The 22,500-nt window shown below is 52.9% G+C and overlaps 1 protein-coding gene across 2 annotated transcripts in view; it reads left to right on the top strand.

The window, feature by feature from the left end:
- Positions 1-728: 728 nt before the first annotated feature.
- fhl3a (four and a half LIM domains 3a) overlaps positions 729-22,500 on the top strand; it is a 24,337-nt gene continuing 2,565 nt past the window's right edge. The window contains exons 1-3 of one of the 2 annotated variants that reach the window (XM_084471622.1): positions 729-862; positions 19,787-19,959; positions 22,354-22,500. The exon at positions 22,354-22,500 is cut by the window's right edge and continues 28 nt beyond it. In XM_084471622.1, the coding sequence (XP_084327748.1) occupies positions 19,804-19,959; positions 22,354-22,500 (303 nt within the window). In that variant the 5' untranslated portion in view covers positions 729-862; positions 19,787-19,803. Of the gene's footprint in view, positions 863-3,108; positions 3,180-19,786; positions 19,960-22,353 lie in introns of those variants that run through there. The other variant, XM_084471623.1, reaches the window with a different exon arrangement.

Here is a 22,500-nt window from a genome sequence, read left to right as displayed (position 1 = left end):
AGTCTGTGTGTCTGTGTGTCTGTGTGTGTGTGTGTGTGTGTGTGTGTGTGTGTGTGGGGGGGGGGGGGGCATGTGTGTACCGGTTTGATCCCGTCAGGAGCCGCGGGCCCTGGTTGGGCGGGCCCTGGGGGGGGCGAGCCCTGGGGGAGGCTGGCCCTGGGGGGGGCGGGCCCTGGGGGGGGGGGGAGGGGGCAGCGTTCTGGGGGCGGGCCCTGGGGGAGCCGTCACGTCGGGCTGAGCGGTTACGATCACAGCGGAACAAAACCGCTCACCTGGAGGGCGGAGCCGCTCACAGGGGCGCTGATGAGAGCCGGTTCCTCAGGCTCTGGTTCCTCAGACTCCTTCAGACCCTGGAGGTCACACGCTCCGTTTGGAGGTCAGCGGGGTCTGCAGAGGGTCTGGAGGAAAAAAGCAGAAAGATTGATATCATGAAATAAGTGTAATAAACGTATAACAGTGTTTTAATAAACAGGCACAAACAGGAGTGTTGTCTCTGCACAGACAGACAGACAGACAGACAGGTCCCTCTGGAGCAGCAGACAGGTCCCTCTGGAGCAGCAGACAGTGAGAGAAAGGTCTGGTAGTCGGAGCATCAGTCTCCTCTTCAGCTGGCGGGCTGGAGGGGGCGTGTCCTCCTCCACAGGGGGCGGGGGTCTGTGACTCACACTAACTTCCTCAGTGAGGAACAGAAGTAGCCGGCTGGCTCTATCATTCCTCCGCACACACAAGACCGACTTCAGGGAAAAGCGAGGCTGAAGTTGAGCTTTGCGTCCGGAGACGTCCCCGGAATAGTGACGTGACGCGGAGCGGCGAGACCCGAGGTTCTACCGCCGTCGGGCTCAAAGTGGTGGGCAGCTCTCCGGTAAGAAGAGGGATCACTTATTACACTTTCTCCTTCAGCTTTCCTTTTCTCCCTGCTTTTATTCTTCTCCCCTCGGCCTCCCTTCTCTCTGACTTCAGACCCGAACGCACGCGTTCGGGTCTGGCGGAGGTCTGACGGAGGTCTGGCGGAGGTCTGATGGAGGTCTGTTCCGAGGCCGTTAGTTGAGCTGTCTGTGCAGCAGACGTGTGTTGAGATATCAGCCGTCAGATGAATGGAGCAGCGGCTCAAAGCGTCTGCCTGCCCAGACGCCGTCTCTCGGAGGAATGCTCCCCGTGCGGAATGCGGCTGCTGTCCAGAGGTCATCACTGCCGACCGGTGGTCACCCGTAAAAAGACCCACGGAGCACCGGACGGAGGGTCCTAAATCATGGGTGGAGCTTCTGTTGGGTGCTGGTCTGGACCAGGCTGCGTCCGGCCCGCTGTCAGGGGCCACATGTTGGTGGGGGGGGGGGGGGGGGGAAGTGACCTGACACCGGGGCGAGAGAGGGTTCTGGAAAGACTCTAAACTACATCTCATCCCTCAGACAGACAGACACACACACACACACACACACACACACACACACACACACTGACACGCACAATGTAGACACACACCCCTACACAGACCCATGCGTACTGGTGTGCATTCACACACACACACACACACACACACACACACACACACACACACAGTGTGTGAGCGAGAGAGAGAGAGAGAGAGACCCTATTACTGCATCATCAGACAATTCTGCTCTTCCGGGACAGGAAGTGCCAGGTGGTAAACAGGAAGTTAGATGGGACAGACGGACGTAGTGTGCCTCCGCCTGACACTGGTTGCAACGGACAGGAAATAATATGTGAAGGCAGGAAGCAGGATGTAATAGAGAGGAAGTAGCAGGTGCAGACAGGAAGTAGGTTGTGACGGACAGGAAGAGCTGACCCTCACCTCTACTCTACATCTACTGGAGGGGAGGCTGCTCTCTGGTGGGTGGGGGGGGGGGGGTGGAGGAGGTGTGTGTGTGTAGGTAGAGGTGTGTGTGTGTAGGTAGAGGTGTGTGTGTGTAGGTAGAGGTGTGTGTCTGTAGGTACAGGTGTGTGTCTGTAGAGAGGTGTGTGTCTGTAGAGAGGTGTGTGTCTGTAGGTAGAGGTGTGTGTCTGTAGGTAGAGGTGTGTGTCTGTAGAGAGGTGTGTCTGTAGGTAGAGGTGTGTGTCTGTAGGTAGAGGTGTGTGTCTGTAGAGAGGTGTGCGTCTGTAGAGAGGTGTGTGTGTGTAGGTAGAGGTGTGTGTCTGTAGAGAGGTGTGTGTCTGTAGGGGGAGGTGTGTGTCTGTAGAGAGGTGTGTGTGTGTGTGTGTAGGGGGAGGTGTGTGTCTGTAGGGGGAGGTGTGTGTCTGTAGAGAGGTGTGTGTCTGTAGGGGGAGGTGTGTGTCTGTAGAGAGGTGTGTGTGTGTGTGTAGGGGGAGGTGTGTGTCTGTAGGGGGAGGTGTGCGTCTGTAGAGAGGTGTGTGTGTGTAGGGGGGAGACCACCGGAGGAATAGGCCGGAGCAGCTCGGGTTACCATGGAGACGGACATCTGCTGGACCCTCTTTGATATGAGCTCCTTCTTTGTAACGCCTGCATAACACACACACACACACACACACACACACACACACACGGACATACACACACACGCACGCACGCACGCACAGAGACACAGTTCTTATGTTTACAATGTAAGGTTCAGGTTTGTATTATTTGTGTTGTGGGACTTCAGGAGGTCTTTGCACGCGCGCGCATGCGTGTGTGTGTGTGTTTGTGTGTGTAGTAGGCAGTCACCTGCTGGCCAGCAGCTGGAGTGTGTGTCTAGCTTCTGAATGGGAATGGGCAGGAAGTGACCTCATACTTCCTGTATGTGGTGGGCAGGGGGTCGTATTGTGAGATATTCACTGTTGGTGAATATCTGAATCTCTCTCTCTCTCTCTCTCTCTCTCTCTCTCTCTCTCACTCTCTCTCTTTCTCTCTCTCACTCTCTCTCTTTCTCTCTCACTCTCTTACGCTACACAGACCTACACTACACATAGAGCTAAGCTATGCTACACAGACCTACACTACGCTACACATAGAGCTACGCTACGATACACAGAGCTATGCTGTACACAACACATAGAGCTACACTTACGCAGAGCTGCCAACTCTCACGGTTTCACTGTGTGACACACGCTTTTGCCTGCTTACACATGCGCACACACACCACACATCCACTTCCTCACGTCAACAATCCCGATCGGTCCCGTCCCGTCCCGTCAACATTTACACCCGCGGACCCTGCTATAAGGTATGCATTACAAGATTCTACAGAATCTCACGCCAGCGAAAACCCAAAAGCTGGCAGCCCTGCACATAGAGCTACGCTACACAAAGAGCTACGCTACGCAAGACATAGAGCTACCACATAGAGCTACGCTACACAAAGAGCTACGCTACGCAAGACATAGAGCTACCACATAGAGCTACGCTACACAAAGAGCTACGCTACGCAAGACATAGAGCTACCACATAGAGCTACGCTACACAAAGAGCTACGCTACGCAAGACATAGAGCTACCACATAGAGCTACGCTATGCTACACATAGAGATATGTTACAAATAGAGCTACGCTACGCTACACATAGCGCTAGGCTTCATAGGCGAACCATAGAGCTGCTGAGCTCTATGGTTGTTGGGTCTCCTGTGTGTGTGTGTGTGTGTCTGTGTCTGTCTGTGCTGTCTGGTAACTACTTCCTGTCAGGTGTCCGCCCTGATGCCAGGCAGCGTTGCCTAGCGACCATCAGACCTGGCTCCAACCGCCGACTTTTGTCCAAACAGGCAGAGTTGCTCAACAACACAGGGTTTCAACACGCACACATGCTTACACAAACACACACACACGCGCGCACACACACACACGCACGCACGCACGCACGCACGCACGCACGCACGCACGCACGCACGCACGCACGCACGCACACACACACACACACACACACACACACACACACACACACACACACACACACACACACACACACACACACACACACACACACACACACACACCCATCAATAACATACACGCACACAAACACACATCCACAGCACCCCCACACACGTACACACAGCACATCAATAAACACACTCAAACACACACACACATCCACATCAAACGCACAAACGCACACACACACTAAATTAAAACACGTCCACATCCAAACAATCAGTCAGACGGAGACCTCGGCGGTCTGGGCTGACCCTCGCTGAACGAGGCGGTGGATGACATCATCGTTTAGCGGGTGAGGGAGGAGGCGGTCGTCGTAGCGACTCTGACGGTCCAGCGGGGGGAAGACAAGATGGAGGAGGGGGGGAGGAGCCAGGCAGCAGCGCCTGTGGTTTCAGTGCGCAGGAGACGCAAAAATCGACGCTTGGTCAGGGGCTTTTGGCGTTGACTGCTGACGCAAAGGGTGTCCTTGTGCGTCTTCATTCGACGCAGGGCGTTTTCAACTCATTAGTAATCCCTCCACGGCCAACAGTGATAAGTGCGTAACCCTAACCCTAACCCCAGCCCTAACCCTAACCCAACCACTACTACCATAACCCTAACCCTAACTACTACTACCCTAACCCTAACCACTACTACCCTAACCCTAACCCTAACTACTACTACCCTAACCCCAGCCCTAACCCTAACCCTAACCACTACTACCATAACCCTAACCCTAACTACTACTACCCTAACCCTAACCCTAACCACTACTACCATAACCCTAACCCTAACTACTACTACCCTAACCCTAACCACTACTACCCTAACCCTAACCCTAACCCTAACCACTACTACCCTAACCCTAACCCCAGCCCTAACCCTAACCACTACTACCCTAACCACTATTACCATAACCCTAACCCTAACTACTACTACCCTAACCCTAACCCTAACCACTACTACCCTAACCCTAACCCCAGCCCTAACCCTAACCACTACTACCCTAACCCTTACCCTAACCACTACTACCCTAACCCTAACCCTAACCCCAGCCCTAACCCTAACCCTAACCACTACTACCCTAACCCTAACCCTAACCCCAGCCCTAACCCTAACCACTACTACCCTAACCCTAGAACCCGCAGGCAGAAAGGAGTTTTCTGTAGCGCTCTGCAGCAGGCCAACAAATTTAATAAAACAAAATTGTTTCCAATTATTAATTTTTCTGCATCAAGATGGAATCGTTCTAGAGAGAATCGCGATGCATCGAATAATCTATTATTTTCCCACCCCTAACCCTAACCCTAACCACTACTACCCTAACCCTAACCACTACTACCCTAACCCTAACCCTAACCACTACTACCCTAACTCTAACCCTAACCACTACTACCCTAACCCTAACCCTAACCACTACTACCCTAACTCTAACCCTAACCACTACTACCCTAACCCTAACCACTACTACCCTAACTCTAACCCTAACCACTACTACCCTAACCCTAACCACTACTACCCTACTTGACCCTACCATCCTACGAAAAAAAGATTTGCGGGAGCACTTTCTCTGGGCGTCAGATATCGCCGTGGAGGGATTACAAACCCCCCGCGTCGAATGAAGACGCACAAGGACACCCTTTGCGTCAGCAATTGACGCCGAAACCCCTGGAGGTCGATTTTTGACGAACTCAGAGTCAGAATGTGTTGGTCTCTAGCAACAATCTCTCAGTAGCCTGGTTGTAACCTGAGTTGTTATGAATGTTATAGTTACATTTGTAATGTATGTTATAGTTACGTTTGTATGTCTCAAAATCTGATACTTTCGATTGATTCCCAATCAGTAATCAGAACTGTTTCAGTGCAGATCCATAATGAGCTAGTGTCTTGTCTTCTGACCCCAGCTGCTGGAGCTTCTTACCGTGTGATACTGGAGGTTGATACTGTGATACTGGCTGGCTGGGGTTAGTGTGGAGTCACTGTGAGTCAGCCTCCAGTCAGCTTTACTACTCTGAGTGGGTGACACACTGGCTTCCTCTTTATGCCCATATTTGGTCCTCACTGCGTTGCTAGGCACTGGGCCCTAATTTGACGATTCCTGGAGGCTGGGGTAGAGGCGGGAGAGGCTGAGGGGGAGAGGCTGGGGTAGAGGCTGAGGGGGAGAGGCTGGGGGTGAGAGGCTGGAGGTGAGAGCTGGGGTGAGGCACTGGATGTAGCGAGGAGAGAGAGCTCTCTCCTCGCTGGGAGAGGGAGCACTTTCCTCGCTGGGTAAACAGAGTAAATCCCGGCTCTGCACAACGGGAGAATGTTACTCTCACCGGGACTATCTACAGGAATCTCTCTCTCTCCTCCTTTCTCTATCGCTCTCTTTCTTTGATTGTCTCCGTCCCTCTCCCTCTCTCTCTCTCTCTCTTTGCTTGTCTCTCTTTCTCCCTCTCCTGGCTTCATTCTGGTTCTCACTCTCAGTGTCAGTTTGTCTATCTCACTCTTTGCTCACCTCTATCTCGCTCTCGCTCGCCCCCCTCTCTCTCCTCTCTCTGGTTGTAACAGATGCACATCACACTTTAGCTGCCGTCTGCTGGTGGGAACAATGGGGTGTTGGTGCAGGCAGGCCGGGGCAGGCCCGCAGCTCGGTGCCAGGCATAACTCAGGGACCCAGAGCCCAGATCCACAGAGCCCAGATCCTCTAGCGATGCCTGGCTCCGCACAGCGCTCTCAGGCTCCAACACGCCGCACGCGTCTCCAACCTCTGCCGCACTCATGCCATGGAGCGAGGAGGTCTGGTGGAGGGGGTGGAGCTACGGGGAAGAGGGGGGTGGAGGTACTGGAGGAGGTGGAGGTGATGGTTGTGTGCGGTTGTTATACTGGTTATGGGGGTGGTGCTGGGTTTGATTATGGTGACGGAGGTGCGATTACAGCCTCACACCTCCACCGGGCGTGGTACCGGCCCCTGACGGGGGCAGCACCTCCACCCAGCGTGGTGGAGGCCCCTGACGGGGGCAGCACCTCCACCCAGCGTGGTGGAGGCCCCTGACGGGGGCAGCAGCCTTACATGGGGAAAGTGTCCCTGGAGTGGCTATAAAAGGAGGCTGCTGGGCCTGAGAGGCAGGAGGCTGATTTACGACGAGGGATGAACGGCTTCTTGGCTCCTTCCTCGGGAGGAGGAGGAGGAGGAGGAGTTGATGAGAGGTGTGGCGGAGCTCCGACACGCAAAGCTTCCCCACCGCTCCGATGAGGCTGAGGTCCCTGATGTTCAGTGCTCTCACCTCTCACTACAAAGAGAGAGGAGTGGCCCTCCATCCCAGACGGTCCACCTCCCCAACTCTGACCTGGTCACCGTTCAACCAGAGACTATAGATATGGGTCTGATTCACTGTGGCTTCAGTGGGTGGTTCTGCCTGCTGACTGAAGAGCAGAGGTGGAGCTGGAGTAGGGGCGTCTCAGGGGTGCAGGTTCAGTCCTCAGTGTGGCCTTGGAGCAAGGCGTCTTTCAACTGCGTGGTGATCGGAGGTGACTCGCTCCAGAGGGACAGTTCCGGTCCCTCTGGCTGCTGACCAGATGGCCCTCAGGGCTGGTTTAGTGCCGAGGGTCAGAGCGGAGGTGGTTTGGATCAGCAGTCCCTGATGACCTCCCCTTGCAACAGCGCGTGTCTGGGGTCTCTGTGGACCGCCTGGTCAAACCCTCATCTGTCATCGGTCTGTCGGCCTGGGACTTCATTAGAGGAACGCGCGTGGACAAGTTGTAGGTCCTCACTGTTGGCTCTCAACCACGCAGACGCTGACGCCATTGGCCAGACATCTATTGATTAGGCTGACTGAGTCACATCCTGTCACGGTATTGCGTGGCTTATCATTAAACCATAGCACTAGCATGGTATCACCGGGATATGGTTCTGGGGAACTAAGAGCTTAAAACTCAGCTCTACTCTTGTAGGAACGGGTTTTAGAATCCTGAGTGTTTCTATGCGATCGAGCTAAACTCCACCTTCGCCCGCTCCTGGAGGACCTGGCCGACATCAGGAAGCTGTTCTCCGCGTGGTCCTCCGAGCTCGGCCACCCGCTAGCGATCAGCGCGGCGCTGGAGGACCGAGGCAGCGTGCTTCAAACACGACCGCACGGAGAGCAGATCCACCAGCAGTGACGCCTCACGGTGAGCACAGCACCGGGCTCGGCCAATGGGGAGGCAGAGGGATGACCTCACTTTGGAAACATTCGCCTCCCACCACCGTCACCTCTCCTCCTCTCTCCTCCTCCTCCTCCTCCTCCTCCTCCTCCTTCCCGTCCCTCGTTGGGCTGTAGAGTGGAAAGCTGTTGGAGTTGAAGGTTTGGAGATTGGAGGCTCTGCTGCCAGGCGCCCCGGGAGGACTCCTGTCTGCGCTAGGTCTTATAGCATGTATCATGGAGCGCTAGGTCTGAGAGCTTTAGCGTGGAGCGCTAGGTTTGAGAGCTTTAACATGGAACGCTGTGGTCCTGTCTGATAGCATGTAGTAGGGAGCACCAGGTCTGAGAGCTTTAGCATGGAGCGATAGGTCTGAGAGCTTAAGCATGTAGCGCTTTAGCATGCAGAGCTGTGGTCTGATAGCTTTATCATGGAGCGCTAGGTCTGATAGCATGTTGTAGGGAGCACCAGGTCTGAGAGCTTTAGCATGGAGCGATAGGTCTGAGAGCTTAAGCATGTAGCGCTTCAGCATGCAGAGCTGTGGTCTGATAGCTTTATCATGGAGCGCTAGGTCTGATAGCATGTTGTAGGGAGCACCAGGTCTGAGATTTTTAGCATGGAGCACTAGGTCTGAGAGCTTCAGCATGGCGCGCTTTAGCACGGAGCACTGTGGTCTAATAGCATGTAGTATGGAACACTAGCTCTCTTTAGCATGTAGCACTGGTCAACAGAGTTGCAGCGATTGAAGTGTGGAAATCGGCTCTGCTGTTGAAAAGCTGTTTGAGTTTCAATTGTATATATCGATGTTATGATAGAGTATACAGCCACATCTATGGAGTGGGGTGAGGAGGTGGAGGAGAGAGAGAGGGTGGAGGAGAAAGAGGTGTGTAGAGTGGGGAGGAGGTGGAGGAGAGAGAGGTGTGTATGGTGGGAGGAGGTGGAGGAGAGAGGTGTGTATGGTGGGAGGAGGTGGAGGAGAGAGGTGTGTATGGTGGGAGGAGATGGAGGAGAGAGGTGTGTATGGTGGGAGGAGATGGAGGAGAGAGGTGTGAATGGTCGGAGGAGATGGAGTAGCGATAGTCAGGCTGGGTGGAAGGCAACATAATTCAGCCGTGCTATCGCTGTTTACCCGGGCCTAACAAGGGGCCGGCCCTCTGTGGTAATGAGAGGCAGAGACGGATGGTGTTTTGCATGCGGGATAAAGAGCAGTGGCGCTGACAGCCCAGATAAGGCTGACAGATGGGCGCGTACCAACGGCAAAGTCAAGGAAACTAACGCAACAAACTTAGCCTAGCATCTGCGGAAATCTGTTTCCGCCGTGACGTCTGATGTTGCATGTTTTCAGAGGTGTATGTTTTTGTGTGGGTGTGTGTGTGTGTGTGTGGGTGTGTGTGTGTGTGTGTGGGTGTGTGTACAGGGTGAAACCCGTTGACCCAGCATGGCCGCCCACAATGTGCTGACAGAATGTTTTTGACCTCTGAGACCAGAGCTTCAAAACACTCATCAGAGGTCTGTGAAGACCTGGGAGGTCTGGGTCTGGTCTGGTCTGGGTCTGGTCTGGGTCTGGTCTGGTCTGGGTCTGGTCTGGTCTGGGTCTGGTCTGGGTCTGGTCTGGGTCTGGGTCTGGTCTGGGTCTGGTCTGGTCTGGGTCTGGTCTGGTCTGGGTCTGGGTCTGGGTCTGGTCTGGGTCTGGGTCTGGTCTGGTCTGGTCTGGGTCTGGTCTGGTCTGGGTCTGGTCTGGGTCTGGTCTGGTCTGGGTCTGGGTCTGGGTCTGGTCTGGTCTGGGTCTGTTCTGGGTCTGGGTCTGGTCTGGTCTGGGTCTGTTCTGGGTCTGGGTGGTTGGTTCGTTCAGAGGGGTGTTGCTTCTCTTGAGTCCAGAGCGCAGGGCTAACAGAGGGGTGGTTGGTTCTAACAGAGGGGGTGGTTGGTTCTAACAGAGGGGTGGTTGGTTCTAACAGAGGGGGTGGTTGGTTCTAACAGAGGGGTGGTTGGTTCTAACAGAGTGGGTGGTTGGTTCTAACAGAGGGGGTGTTGGTTCTAACAGAGGGGGTGGTTGGTTCTAACAGAGGGGGTGTTGGTTCTAACAGAGGGGGTGGTTGGTTCTAACAGAGGGGTGGTTGGTTCTAACAGAGCGGTGGTTGGTTCTAACAGAGGGGTGGTTAGTTCTAACAGAGGGGTGGTTAGTTCTAACAGAGGGGGTGTTGGTTCTAACAGAGGGGTGGTTGGTTCTAACAGAGGGGTGGTTGGTTCTAACAGAGGGGGTGTTGGTTCTAACAGAGGGGGTGGTTGGTTCTAACAGAGGGGGTGGTTGGTTCTAACAGAGGGGGTATTGGTTCTAACAGAGGGGTGGTTGGTTCTCCTGCTCCTGCTGAGTCGCTGAGTTCATGTTGCCGTCATGTTGGGTCAGAGGATGGAGGCTGGGAGAACGTACTGCAGGGTTCCACCAGGGGCCCAGACCCTGGGGCCCGGGACAGGCTAGTGGTTAGGGGGACTGGCAGCCCGAAGGCTGTGGGATCAATCCCCAACGTCTGCCCCTGTAGGCATCCTTGACAGATGAGCTCTGACCCCTACATACCCCGTAATGCCAGGTGTCTGGGTTCACTCTGGGTCACGTTGGCTAGAAGCCTCTGCAAAATAGTCAAATAGTTTCAAATGAAGATTGATGTTCCTTCCCTCAACATGTGAACTGTGTCGTCACATGTATTTATAACATGTGTGGGGAAGCAAGGGCTGCTGATGACTAATTACACACCAGGACTAATTACACACTGGTCCCTACAGAGCTATTACAGCACGCTGCTGCTGGGGGCTGGGTGTTCACGCATGCATGTGGCTGCGTCTGTGAGGGTGCATGCATGCCTGTGTTCGCGTGTGTTTCTACTTGCCTTTGTTAGTGTGTGTGTGTGTGTGTGTGTGCATGGGCTACTTGTCTGTACAAGTCCTCCATTGTCCCCGGTGGCTTGCAGTCGCTCGTCTGTTTATTTACATGGCGTCAAGGCCCTCTGTCTTCTGTATCTGTGTGTGTCTGTGTGTGTGTGCGTGTGTATTTACATGTGTTTGTGTGTGTTTGAGTGTGCGAATGTGTGTCAGTGTTCTTTATACTCACACAGACGAGCAGGGATGAACTCGGAGTGACATCAGCCAAAATCAACTCATTTGTCGGCCACAGTTGGCAGTAAACCAGATCCTGGTTCATCGCTGCATCAAAGAATATGAGCTGGAAACGAACTGGAGATGGAAACACAGCAGACCCACAGAAGTCCAGGAGAACCAGCCCCAATAAAGCTTCATCCTATAATTAAATCCCTCAATAGATATTCATGCAGAATGCTGTGCTTCAGAATTCAAAATTTCAAAACGCTGTGCATGTGGGGTTTCCAAACCGTCTCGGTCCTCGAGCTCCTGAACTACCGGTCGTCTGGAGGCCCCCGTCAGTAGAGCCCCCCCCCCCCCCCTCCCCTGGGGAGAACCCTCTAGATGTTCCTGGTGAGGTCTCTCTGAGCCTCTAGATGTTCCTGGTGAGGTCTCTCTGAGCCTCTAGATGTTCTGGTGAGGTCTCTCTGAGCCTCTAGATGTCCCTGGTGAGGTCTCTCTGAGCCTCTAGATGTCCCTGGTGAGGTCTCTCTGAGCCTCTAGATGTTCCTGTTGAGGTCTCTCTGAGCCTCTAGATGTTCCTGGTGAGGTCTCTCTTGGCTTCTGGGACCCTCTGAGCTCCAGCCAGCACCTGATGTCACCGCCAACATTTCATGGTGTGAAGGGGGTGACGGCATTGTTTACACGTTGCCATGGAGATGTGTCCGACTGGGAGAAGGAAAAATAGTGGAATATCCTGGAAATGAGTCGACGTTCCTCAGCCTGGCCGTTTGTCTTGCTAGCAGGTCGCTCTGCTGCGTTCCTCCTCCCTCCCTCCCACTAGAGACAGACACCTTGGTCCAAGGGAAATAATCCCTGTTTTAAAGGCAGACTCTCTAGAGGCTAGAGTGTTTGACTCACAGCCCAAAACTCAGTCTGCAACCTAAGGACTTATCTAAATGTGCATTAAGTTGCTTTGATAACCACGTCTGCGGCATCCAGTAAGTGGTATAAGTGGAGTGAGCTGATGTTTACCTTCTCTGTAACCAGAGGGATGTGATCCATAGTGAAGCTAACAGAGGACACTGTTTACCATCTTAGTAACCAGAGGGATGTGATCCATAGTGAAGCTAACAGAGGACACTGTTTACCATCTCAGTAACCAGAGGGATGTGATGCATGATGAAGGTCCCAGAGGAGACTGTTTACCATCTTAGTGACACAGGACATTTGATCCATACCAAAAAAAATGTTTTTATATATTCGCCTATTAATTATCAAATTCTTTGTAAATTCTGGACATGTTTCCAAATGCATCCTTCCTGTCTGCTGACCTCAAGGTGAGCCAGCACCAGGGAGCCACACACACACCTGAGTGTGTGTGTGTGTGCTGGGTAATAAGGGCTTGCGTTGTGGCCGGGGGTGTGTAGTGGTGTGTGTGGCCGTGAGGGCCGTGTGGACTCAGGTCCAGAACATCAGTTGCGTTATGCTGAGCCAGCTGGAGACCACCTGGGAGGAGGTGTGAGCGGGTTCTCCTGGTGGCTGTGGTCTGCGGCTCGGGGCCGCGGTCTGACACCGAGCGGTCGTTAGTCGTACTGCTGAGTGTGCAGCGAGGGCGTAATGCGCTCTATCCCCGGGCTTAGAGCAGAGGACCTCTTCTGGAGAGACAACATGATACCTACTGAAACTATGGAATGCAGAGCTCAGACGTATCCTCCGCTCCGAGGTCCGAAAGTATTCTGTGAGCCGTCGTGAGTCATGAGTCCTGATCACATTCGTCGTGGATCATTTACGATGATGTGCATTGTTTAAGCTGCTTTGGAGAACCGTATTCGTGCAGGACTCTCACAGATATTTTACTGAGGGAAAGTTTCCAGAGATCAGTAGGATGTGTGTCTGGCTCATAACAGATCTAAGGCACGATAGCATCACTTTCTATCTGGGGGAAGCTGTGCTGGATGCCGTCTCCGTTAGACGCTCTCGTAAAAACCAAATTCCCGTGGGAGCTGAAACCCTGGCCAGCAGAAGACTTTCTAGGCATTCTGCTCAGACTGAATCATCCCTGAGTGGAGTGATATTAGATCTACTTGGTCCACAGTAATTGCCAGCGCTGTATTGTACGTTATGATATATACAGTCTGTTAAGGCTCCTGTGTCCTGTATTCACCATGATTCTAAATACCGAACAAAGTATACATTGTATACATTTCAAATCTACATCGGAGTTCTTCAGGTCAGTTTGGACCAGGATGGATGAGCCTCCACTGATGGTATCTCTGGCTGAAAGGTCCCCAAGCGAGGGCCCCAGCCATAGGTTAGGTTCCAGAGCGGCCCCTCCCGTGGTTTCACAGACGAGAGGAAGACGGTTAGGAGTGAGAATGCCCATGTTTGGTCACTGCTCTTCCTTGGGAAAGAAGGGAGCGGGGATGGGAAGAGAGGCCATGTTCTAGTTCAGAGATAAAGAGTGACCTCTGCCAGCCTTACAGCTCCAGAGAGAGACCGTGGAGACACCAGAACCAGCCCTCTGATAACCCTGAGGTCCTAGAGACCGTGGAGACACCAGAACCAGCCCTCTGATAACCCTGAGGTCCTAGAGACCGTGGAGACACCAGAACCAGCCCTCTGATAACCCTGAGGTCCTAGAGACCGTGGAGACAGCAGAACCAGTTGTTGTAGATCTGATTAGGTGTAACAGGTGTTACTTCTGATATGTTCAGCTCTTATCTCTTATCTTATTCAGAGCACTTATCGCTCTGAAGGTTCAGCTCTTCAGCAGGTCTACCTGGTTTATCTGTCTGATAGGTTCAGTTCTTCAACAGGTGTACCTGGTTTATCTGTCTGATAGTTTCAGCTCTTCGGCAGGTGTACCTGGTTTATCTGTCTGATACATTCAGCTCTTCAGCAGGTGTACCTGGTTTATCTCTGATACGTTCAGCTCTTCAGCTGGTGTATCTGTGCAGAACATCAAGGCTGATATTAAAGCTGTGCTGCCCGATCCCTCCGGTCCCACCGCCCGCTAAACGCCGGCTGGGGGGTGGATGATTACAGCGGGCCGCTGCCCTGCAGGTAGTCATTTCTCCTTTCATTTGGGGCTGTCTCCCCGCCCACTCCTCCCCAGGCGGTGTTTAAGTGCTCAGGGACAATGACAGGTTAGCTCCTCTGTCTCTGGAGCTGCAGTCTGTGGTCTGTGGCTCCTGGTTCCCGCCTGCCCGGGCCTCCATTGTTGCTCCGTGCTCCTCGGAGGCCCCACACAGAACGGGGCTGACCGGGTGGTCCGGGCCGCTGCACACGAGAGACCCTGGAGACCTTCTACTGGAGACCTTCTACTGGAGACCTTCTACTGGAGACCTTCTACTGGAGACCGGAGACCTTCTACTGGAGACCTTCTACTGGAGACCGGAGACCTTCTACTGGAGACCTTCTGCTGCAGACTGGAGACCTTCTACTGGAGACTGGAGACCTTCTACTGGAGACCTTCTACTGCAGACTGGAGACCTTCTACTGGAGACCTTCTACTGGAGACCTTCTGCTGCAGACTGGAGACCTTCTACTGGAGACTGGAGACCTTCTACTGGAGACCTTCTACTGGAGACCTTCTACTGGAGACCTTCAGCTGCAGACTGGAGACCTTCTACTGGAGACTGGAGATCTATTGGTGGAGACTGGAGACCTATTGGTGGAGACTGCATCCCACACCAAAAGATATCTGCATGAGCGGCCCGTGGTTCAACGGGTAGGGGTACTATAAAGGCTCACTCCTGACCACAGCGACCGGGGTTTGATTCCTAGCACCCGTGGTCCTTTGCTGCATGTCATCCCCTCTCTCTCCCACACCTTCCTGTCTTACTCTACAATACAAAGGATAAAACCTCACAAGCGCGGTACGAGATAGACCGACTAATCACAAGCCAGATGGATAGAGGAGTGCTGTAGAACGATCTGTTGCTATCCAGAGTATCAAACCAACTGGACGGTATATCTTCACTAAAAGAAGAACCACTGCACTTAAAGCTTTTGTTGAGAAGAAAGATGTCTATGGCCAATCACAGCTTAACTGTCTTAACTGTCAGCATGTTGTCTGTCAGAACGGAGCGTACCATCTCCCAGGCAGAGGGGCTTCAGTGGACTACAATCCTATTTCTAGGCTTAGGTTTTATTAAACGACAATTCTGGTATTTTGAACATTGAGCCCCCTTTCTGTTGTCTAGGGAGAAATAGAGTGGTTGACACCGGCATTTTGACTATTGGTCCTGTCTTGGGTATTTGGCTCATTTAGAATCGCCCCAGCCTGCTTCAGAATGGCTGGCTACGTGCATTCACAAACCTGTCCCTAAAACAACCCTCAATGTTTGTTTTCAGAAATGTGCAACTCACTGAGTGGTTAGTGGTGTTTGTTGATGTTCCAAATCAAGTATCATAGCGAAATACATTTTCGGTCGTCTTTTATTGCACATCTATCGCATTTTGTAAGACGTTTGGTTGTAGTCTTTTCACTCGGTTCTAGCCCTACTGTTGAGACGGAGAACCGAGCGAAAAGACTACAACCAAACGTAAACAGCCCCCCTTTCCGTTTCCGGCCAACGAGCAATGAGTCTTCCAACAGAAATCAATGGGATTTACAAAATGCGATAAATGTCCAATTTATCATGAGGAGCTCAGCTCACCTGTACTGAGCTCCTCCTGCCCATGAGGAGCTCAGCTCCTGGCTCAGCCCCAGATGACTGAGCCTCCCTTCAGTCGACAGCTGTCCTCAAGGAGCTTGTCAAGTGTGTTTGAGACACTTTGGTTTCACTACGCTCTGCCAGCCACTGCTCATCTCTGATGATATACTCAAGTGGCCTTCACCCCCCCTTCACCCTCCTCTCCCCTCTCCTTCGGGTCCCCACCTCCTCGTCTCCTTATCCTCTTCTCCTCATCATCCCCTTCTCCTATCCCTCTTCCTCCTCCCCTCCTCCTCCTGCTCCCCTCCTCCTCTCTTTGGCTCCCCCTCTCTCGCTCTCCTCTCTGTCTCCTCCTGTACAGTATGGATCAGATATAAACCGAGGACCATCACCCTGCAGCCTCTGGGAAGATCGATGAGCCTACAGCTCTATGTTCTCAGTCCAGAAGGTCTCTCTGTGTTCTCAGTCCAGAAGGTCTCTCTGTGTTCTCAGTCCAGAAGGTCTCTCTGTGTTCTCAGTCCAGAAGGTCTCTCTATGTTCTCCAGTAGGGTCCAGTAGGGTCCAGCTGACAGCAGCCTGAGCTTCACGAGGATCAGGGTCCGCTGCTCCTGCTCCTCCTCCTCCTCCTCCTCCTCCTCCTCCTCCCCCCTGTGGGTCCAGGCCGGGCTGGGTGCTAAGCATAGCGTATGCTACGTTTAGCTTGGGGATTGGCGGTGGCGGCGGGCGGGGGGGGGACAGGCCCGTACCGGACCCCACCGGCCGTCAGAACCTCCAGCCGGCCCAGAGGAGAGCGGGCTGAGGCTTCAGAACACGTCTGGTTGTGTGACTGCCCGTTGTGAGGCCCGTCCTGATTGGTCGCCTGACTGTTGTTGACCCAGCATGCCGAGCGGTGATGCTGGCGGCCGTAGCCTTGGCGTTCCTCCGCTATCGCACAGTAAACACACGATGTTTGGGAACGCCTCCCTCCGTACCGGAACACAGACCTGGGAAGTGTTGACACACACACACACACACACACACACACACACACACACACACACACACTCCACTCCTCCCTATAGCTTCTCTTTCTTGTTACTATTTTGTAGTTTCTCTCTCTCTCTCTCTCTCTCTCTCTCTCTCTCTCTCTCTCTCTCTCTCTCTCTCTCTCTCTGGGCCAGCAGTTCCTCCAGGAGTGTCGGTAGTACGATTCTGCTAAACAAAGAGGTGTGGCCTGGCCTCCAGTCCTTGATAAGGACCTTGATATCAACTCTCGTTCTTATCTTATCAAGGTTCTTAACAGTGGAGGTCTCCCGCGCCCCAACTGGCAACTGGGAGGGGCTGAAGCTGACACGACTCTAAGTGTATAATGTGTGAGTGTGGCGTAAGTTGTGATGTGATGAAAGCGGTATCGGATTACACAAGGTGCCTTACAGGAACCAACAGGATTCTTATGACTCAACTAACTCGTTACACCACTGAGCGGAGGCGCACAAGTCCTCTGACTTCTCACTGACGTCAGCCCTGAGTCAGACGGCCCCGCCCACCTTCACCGCCACCGCCAGTTGGACACGCCCCCCCGCTGGCCACGCCCCTCCCACTCACCTGTCCCCTGCTGGCAGCGGGGCCGGACGCGCCCGCGTCCAGATTTGAGCTGGGATGCGAGTCACGCTGATGACGTTGGTGTGCGGTACGGAGTGAACAACCGGGTTCTCCATCTGATATGAAGACGGTTCCATGAAAACAGACAAAATAAACATGATGAAATGAACCAGAGAGAGCCTGGAGGGAGGAGGGAGGAGCGGGCCGGCCTGGCGTGGTTTGAGACGGTGGAATCCACTCCGTCCTTAGATGGAGAGATATGAGACCCGCCGACGGGAGTGTAAACAGAACCACGGCGTGTGGTGTTACCAGGAGAGCAGGAGAGAAGTCCTCTCTCCTCTCTCTGTTACCAGGAGAGCAGGAGGAGTCCTCCTCTCTCCTCTCTCTGTTACCAGGAGAGCAGGAGGAGTCCTCCTCTCTCCTCTCTGGGCAGCGTGGCTCTGCCTGCTCCTGGTGGTTCATCACGTAGTAGAAACATGAAGAAACATCCTCTCCAAGTAATTCCGTTTTGCCTAGTCAAAACTGAATTACAGATGTCTCTTATCTGGCGTTTCGACGAGTCACAATTCCATTCAAGATACCTTGAATGAAAATTCCAACTATTCAAAATGTAATTCCGACTAGTCAGAATAACGTTGCTGATATCTACAATGTTAATTCCGGATAGGCAAACTTGACAATTCGGCCTGCCATAGTATTCATGAGTTGTCTGTTCAAAAGTGTCTGTATACCATTATTTATATATATATATATATATATACGTGTGTGTGTGTGTGTGTGTGTGTGTGTGTGTTTGCATTTGTGAGCATGCTAGTACACATCAGCCATGCACTGAACATTCAGAATAGAAATGCCTTGCTCAAGAGAGAAGATCATTCAAACCAGAGACTCCTGGCTCCTCTTCAAACACTGAACCGTGCCCCCCACTCCTGACATGTACATGTGTACAGTATGGTGTACATGTGTACAGTATGGTGTACATGTGTACAGTATGGTGTACATGCGTACAGTATGGTGTACATGTGTACATGCGTACTGTATGGTGTACATGTGTACAGTATGGTGTACATGTGTACATGCGTACAGTATGGTGTACATGTGTACAGTATGGTGTACATGCGTACTGTATGGTGTACATGTGTACAGTATGGTGTACATGTGTACAGTATGGCGTACATGCGTACTGTATGGTGTACATGCGTACAGTATGGTGTACATGTGTACTGCATGTGGCTCCCAGCAGCTCACAGCTCCTCTGAAACAGAGTATCTTTCTGTCTGCTGACACACATGTACACACACACACACACACACACACACACACACACACACATCCATTTTCATAGACGCAAAGGCACTCTAAGACAAACACACATCACTTTCACTTCTACACTTTTTATTTCAATCCATGTATTGTTCTCGTTCTCTTCCTGTCAGTCTCTGTGTATCTCCGATGCTCCCTTTGTCTCTCTCTCTCTTCCCTTTTCTTGCCTCTCTCTCTCTCTCTCCTCCCCCCTCTATCTCCCCCCCCTCTCTCTCTCTCTCTCTCTCGCTCTCTCTCTCTCTCTCTCTCGCTCTCTCTCTCTCTCTCTCTCTCTCTCGCTCTCTCTCTCTCTTCTCCACTTCTCTGCTCTCTCCCATCTTCCGACTACTGAGACGAGGGAGGAGGGTTATCCGGCAGCTGTTTGTTTCCCTCTCCTCTCCTCCTCTCCTCCTCTCAGCCTCTCCTCCTCTCCTCCTCTCAGCCTCTCCTCCTCTCAGCCTCTCCTCCTCTCCTCCTCTCAGCCTCTCCTCCTCTCAGCCTGTCCTCCTCTCCTCCTCTCAGCCTCTCCTCCTCTCATCCTCTCCTCCTCTCAGCCTCTCCTCCTCTCATCCTCTCCTCCTCTCATCCTCTCCTCCTCTCAGCCTCTCCTCCTGTCCGCCTCTCCTCCTCCTCTCCTCCTATCCTCCTCTCCTCCTCACCTATCCTCTCCTCCTCTCCCCCTCCCCCTCCCTCTCCCCTGTTCTCTGGCTCTGGCCTGGAGCTGTTGTTTGGGATGTTCCTGACGAGCTGACAGGACGTTCTGCGGACCTAATAGGGAGAACACAGAACCCAGCAGTCTCCTCTCAGAGATCACTCTGTACGCTGTTGTGCATCTGCCCACACGTCTGTTATCCCTCTCCTCCTCTCCGGTTAACGTCAAACTCGACCCGTTTGTACTGGTCTACTCCGAGCTACAAATCTGTTCATGTATAAAGGTTTCAATAATTAGGGGTCTCGTCAAATATCAAAGACCCAAGCATGGGTCCGGACCCCAGCGTGGCTCCTGACCCCAGAGGGGGTCCTGAACCCAGTGAAGGTCCCGACCCCCCCCCCCCCCCCCGCCCCCCGGGACCCCGACCCCAGCGTGGGTCCCGACCCACAGGTTGTGCACCGTGGCCTCATAGTAGTCTCCCTGCTCCCTCCCCTTTCAGACGCCGTTTGATCCAAGATGGCGGACCGCTTCGACTGCGCCCACTGCAAGGAGTCGCTGTACGGCCGCAAGTACATCCAGTCTGAGGAGCGGCCGCACTGCATCCCCTGCTACGACAGCCTCTTCTCCAACACCTGCGACGAGTGCAAGGAGCTCATCGCCCACGACGCCCGGGTGAGGAAGGCCATCACTGATGAGTCTGTCTGTCTGTCTGTCTGTCTGTCTGTCTGTCTGTCTGTCTTAGGCCTTCAGACAAAGCTGTGATCCGTCACACGTCGAGGCAGTTGACATTTGTGATGTTAAAGGGGTGATATCATGATCTTTGTTCACTTTTTCCACTTTCCCCCTTTGCTTTAGGCTGTTATATGACCTATGTTTACATGTTTTGCGTCTGCTAAGCCAGAAAAATCCTGAGAGAAGTCCTCCCCAGGGGGTGTATTCCCCCCCACCGAGAACAGCCCTCAATAAGGGCGGGAAAACAGGATGGTTTGACTCTTTCCGTAAGCCTGCAGGTGGGAACAGTTTGCGCCTGCTTTGTCTCACCCGCTGGACGATGCAAGTGAGCGGTGTGAAGTCAGTTCTTGCGTACTTTGACAGCCTGGCGAGTTACTTCCATGATTTCTACATTTCTAAATTAGTGACTGAAATGTAATCAAGCTAGATCACTCCCATTTATTTGGGCATGTTTATGGAAAATAAGTGCACGCCCCGCAACTCGTAATGCACTTATAAAACACATTTGTCAATTGATGGAATGGTTAAATCATACATCATCGCAACCAAAATTTGGAAAAAATCTAATAAATGACAGATGAATAATACGTAAATAATTCATGAACTACTGTTCTGAACCTCAAATTCTGAAACTTTGGAGAAGTGATATAGCCTTCTTTTTGGTGGAACACATTTGAACTAAATATTTATGACCCCCCCAATGTTGACCTGAAGTTGGCACCACTGATAGGGGGTATTTTTAATATACTGGCATATACTACCCTATTATATTATAGCAGTACCCCCGAATGCAATTATTAACCCTAAAAAAGCATGATATGGGATCTTTAACACAAGGCTGAGGGCATTCCACTCAGGTGTTGCTGAAGTTATTTACTGGTCCTCATTAATCGACGCTGGGTTTCTATAGGTCGGCCGCGGTGCAACGCGTTAAAGGCTGCTTCCACGCGCCATTATACCCTCAATCTGCACTCAGTGAGTCGCAGGTCGTAAAACGGCCCCCGTGAAGGGAAGGTCTGCTGCGCCCTGTAATCAAGTCAACCTGATCCTGCTTTAATAGGAAACCTGAACTCTGGCTGTGAGGAAACGTTAAAGTGTTTTAGACAATCAGCATAGCTAATTAAAGCTAGCATGCACTGACTGGGCCACACGCTCGTCTCATCAGAGCTAGCAGGCTAACTGGGCCATCAAACGTCAGATCCGCTGGCTCTCTGGATCCCAGCCACCTCATTGGTTAAGACTCATGGTTAACCCCGCCCCCTTACAGGAGCTGTTCTACGAGGACCGCCACCTCATTGGTTAAGACTCCTCTCTAACCCCGCCCCCTTACAGGAGCTGTTTTACGAGGACCGCCACCTCATTGGTTAAGACTCCTCTCTAACCCCACCCCCTTACAGGAGCTGTTTTACGAGGACCGCCACCTCATTGGTTAAGACTCCTCTCTAACCCCGCCCCCTCTTACTGGAGCTGTTTTACGAGGACCGCCACCTCATTGGTTAAGACTCCTCTCTATCCCCGCCCCCTCTTACAGGAGCTGTTTTACGAGGACCGCCACCTCATTGGTTAAGACTCCTCTCTAACCCCGCCCCCTCTTACTGGAGCTGTTTTACGAGGACCGCCACCTCATTGGTTAAGACTCCTCTCTAACCCCGCCCCCTCTTACAGGAGCTGTTTTACGAGGACCGCCACCTCATTGGTTAAGACTCCTATCTAACCCCGCCCCCTCTTACTGGAGCTGTTTTACGAGGACCGCCACCTCATTGGTTAAGACTCCTCTCTAACCCCGCCCCCTCTTACAGGAGCTGTTTTACGAGGACCGCCACCTCATTGGTTAAGACTCCTCTCTAACCCCGCCCCCTCTTACAGGAGCTGTTTTACGAGGACCGCCACCTCATTGGTTAAGACTCCTCTCTAACCCCGCCCCCTCTTACAGGAGCTGTTTTACGAGGACCGCCACCTCATTGGTTAAGACTCCTCTCTAACCCCGCCCCTCTTACTGGAGCTGTTTTACGAGGACCGCCACCTCATTGGTTAAGACTCCTCTCTAACCCCGCCCCCTCTTACTGGAGCTGTTTTACGAGGACCGCCACCTCATTGGTTAAGACTCCTCTCTAACCCCGCCCCCTCTTACAGGAGCTGTTTTACGAGGACCGCCACCTCATTGGTTAAGACTCCTCTCTAACCCCGCCCCCTCTTACAGGAGCTGTTCTACGAGGACCGCCACCTCATTGGTTAAGACGCCTCTCTAACCCCGCCCTCTCTTACAGGAGCTGTTTTACGAGGACCGCCACCTCATTGGTTAAGACTCCTCTCTAACCCCGCCCCCTCTTACAGGAGCTGTTTTACGAGGACCGCCACTACCACGAGCACTGCTTCCGCTGCTTCCGCTGCGAGCGCTCGCTGGCCGACGAGCCCTTCACCAGCCAGGAGGAGGCGCTGCTCTGCAATGACTGCTACTGCAGCGAGTTCTCCTCCAAATGC

This window comes from Micromesistius poutassou (assembly GCF_964030765.1).
Source record: "Micromesistius poutassou genome assembly, chromosome: 8".
NCBI classification, from domain to species: domain Eukaryota; kingdom Metazoa; phylum Chordata; class Actinopteri; order Gadiformes; family Gadidae; genus Micromesistius; species Micromesistius poutassou.
This window is presented reverse-complemented; position numbering and strand designations above follow the sequence as displayed.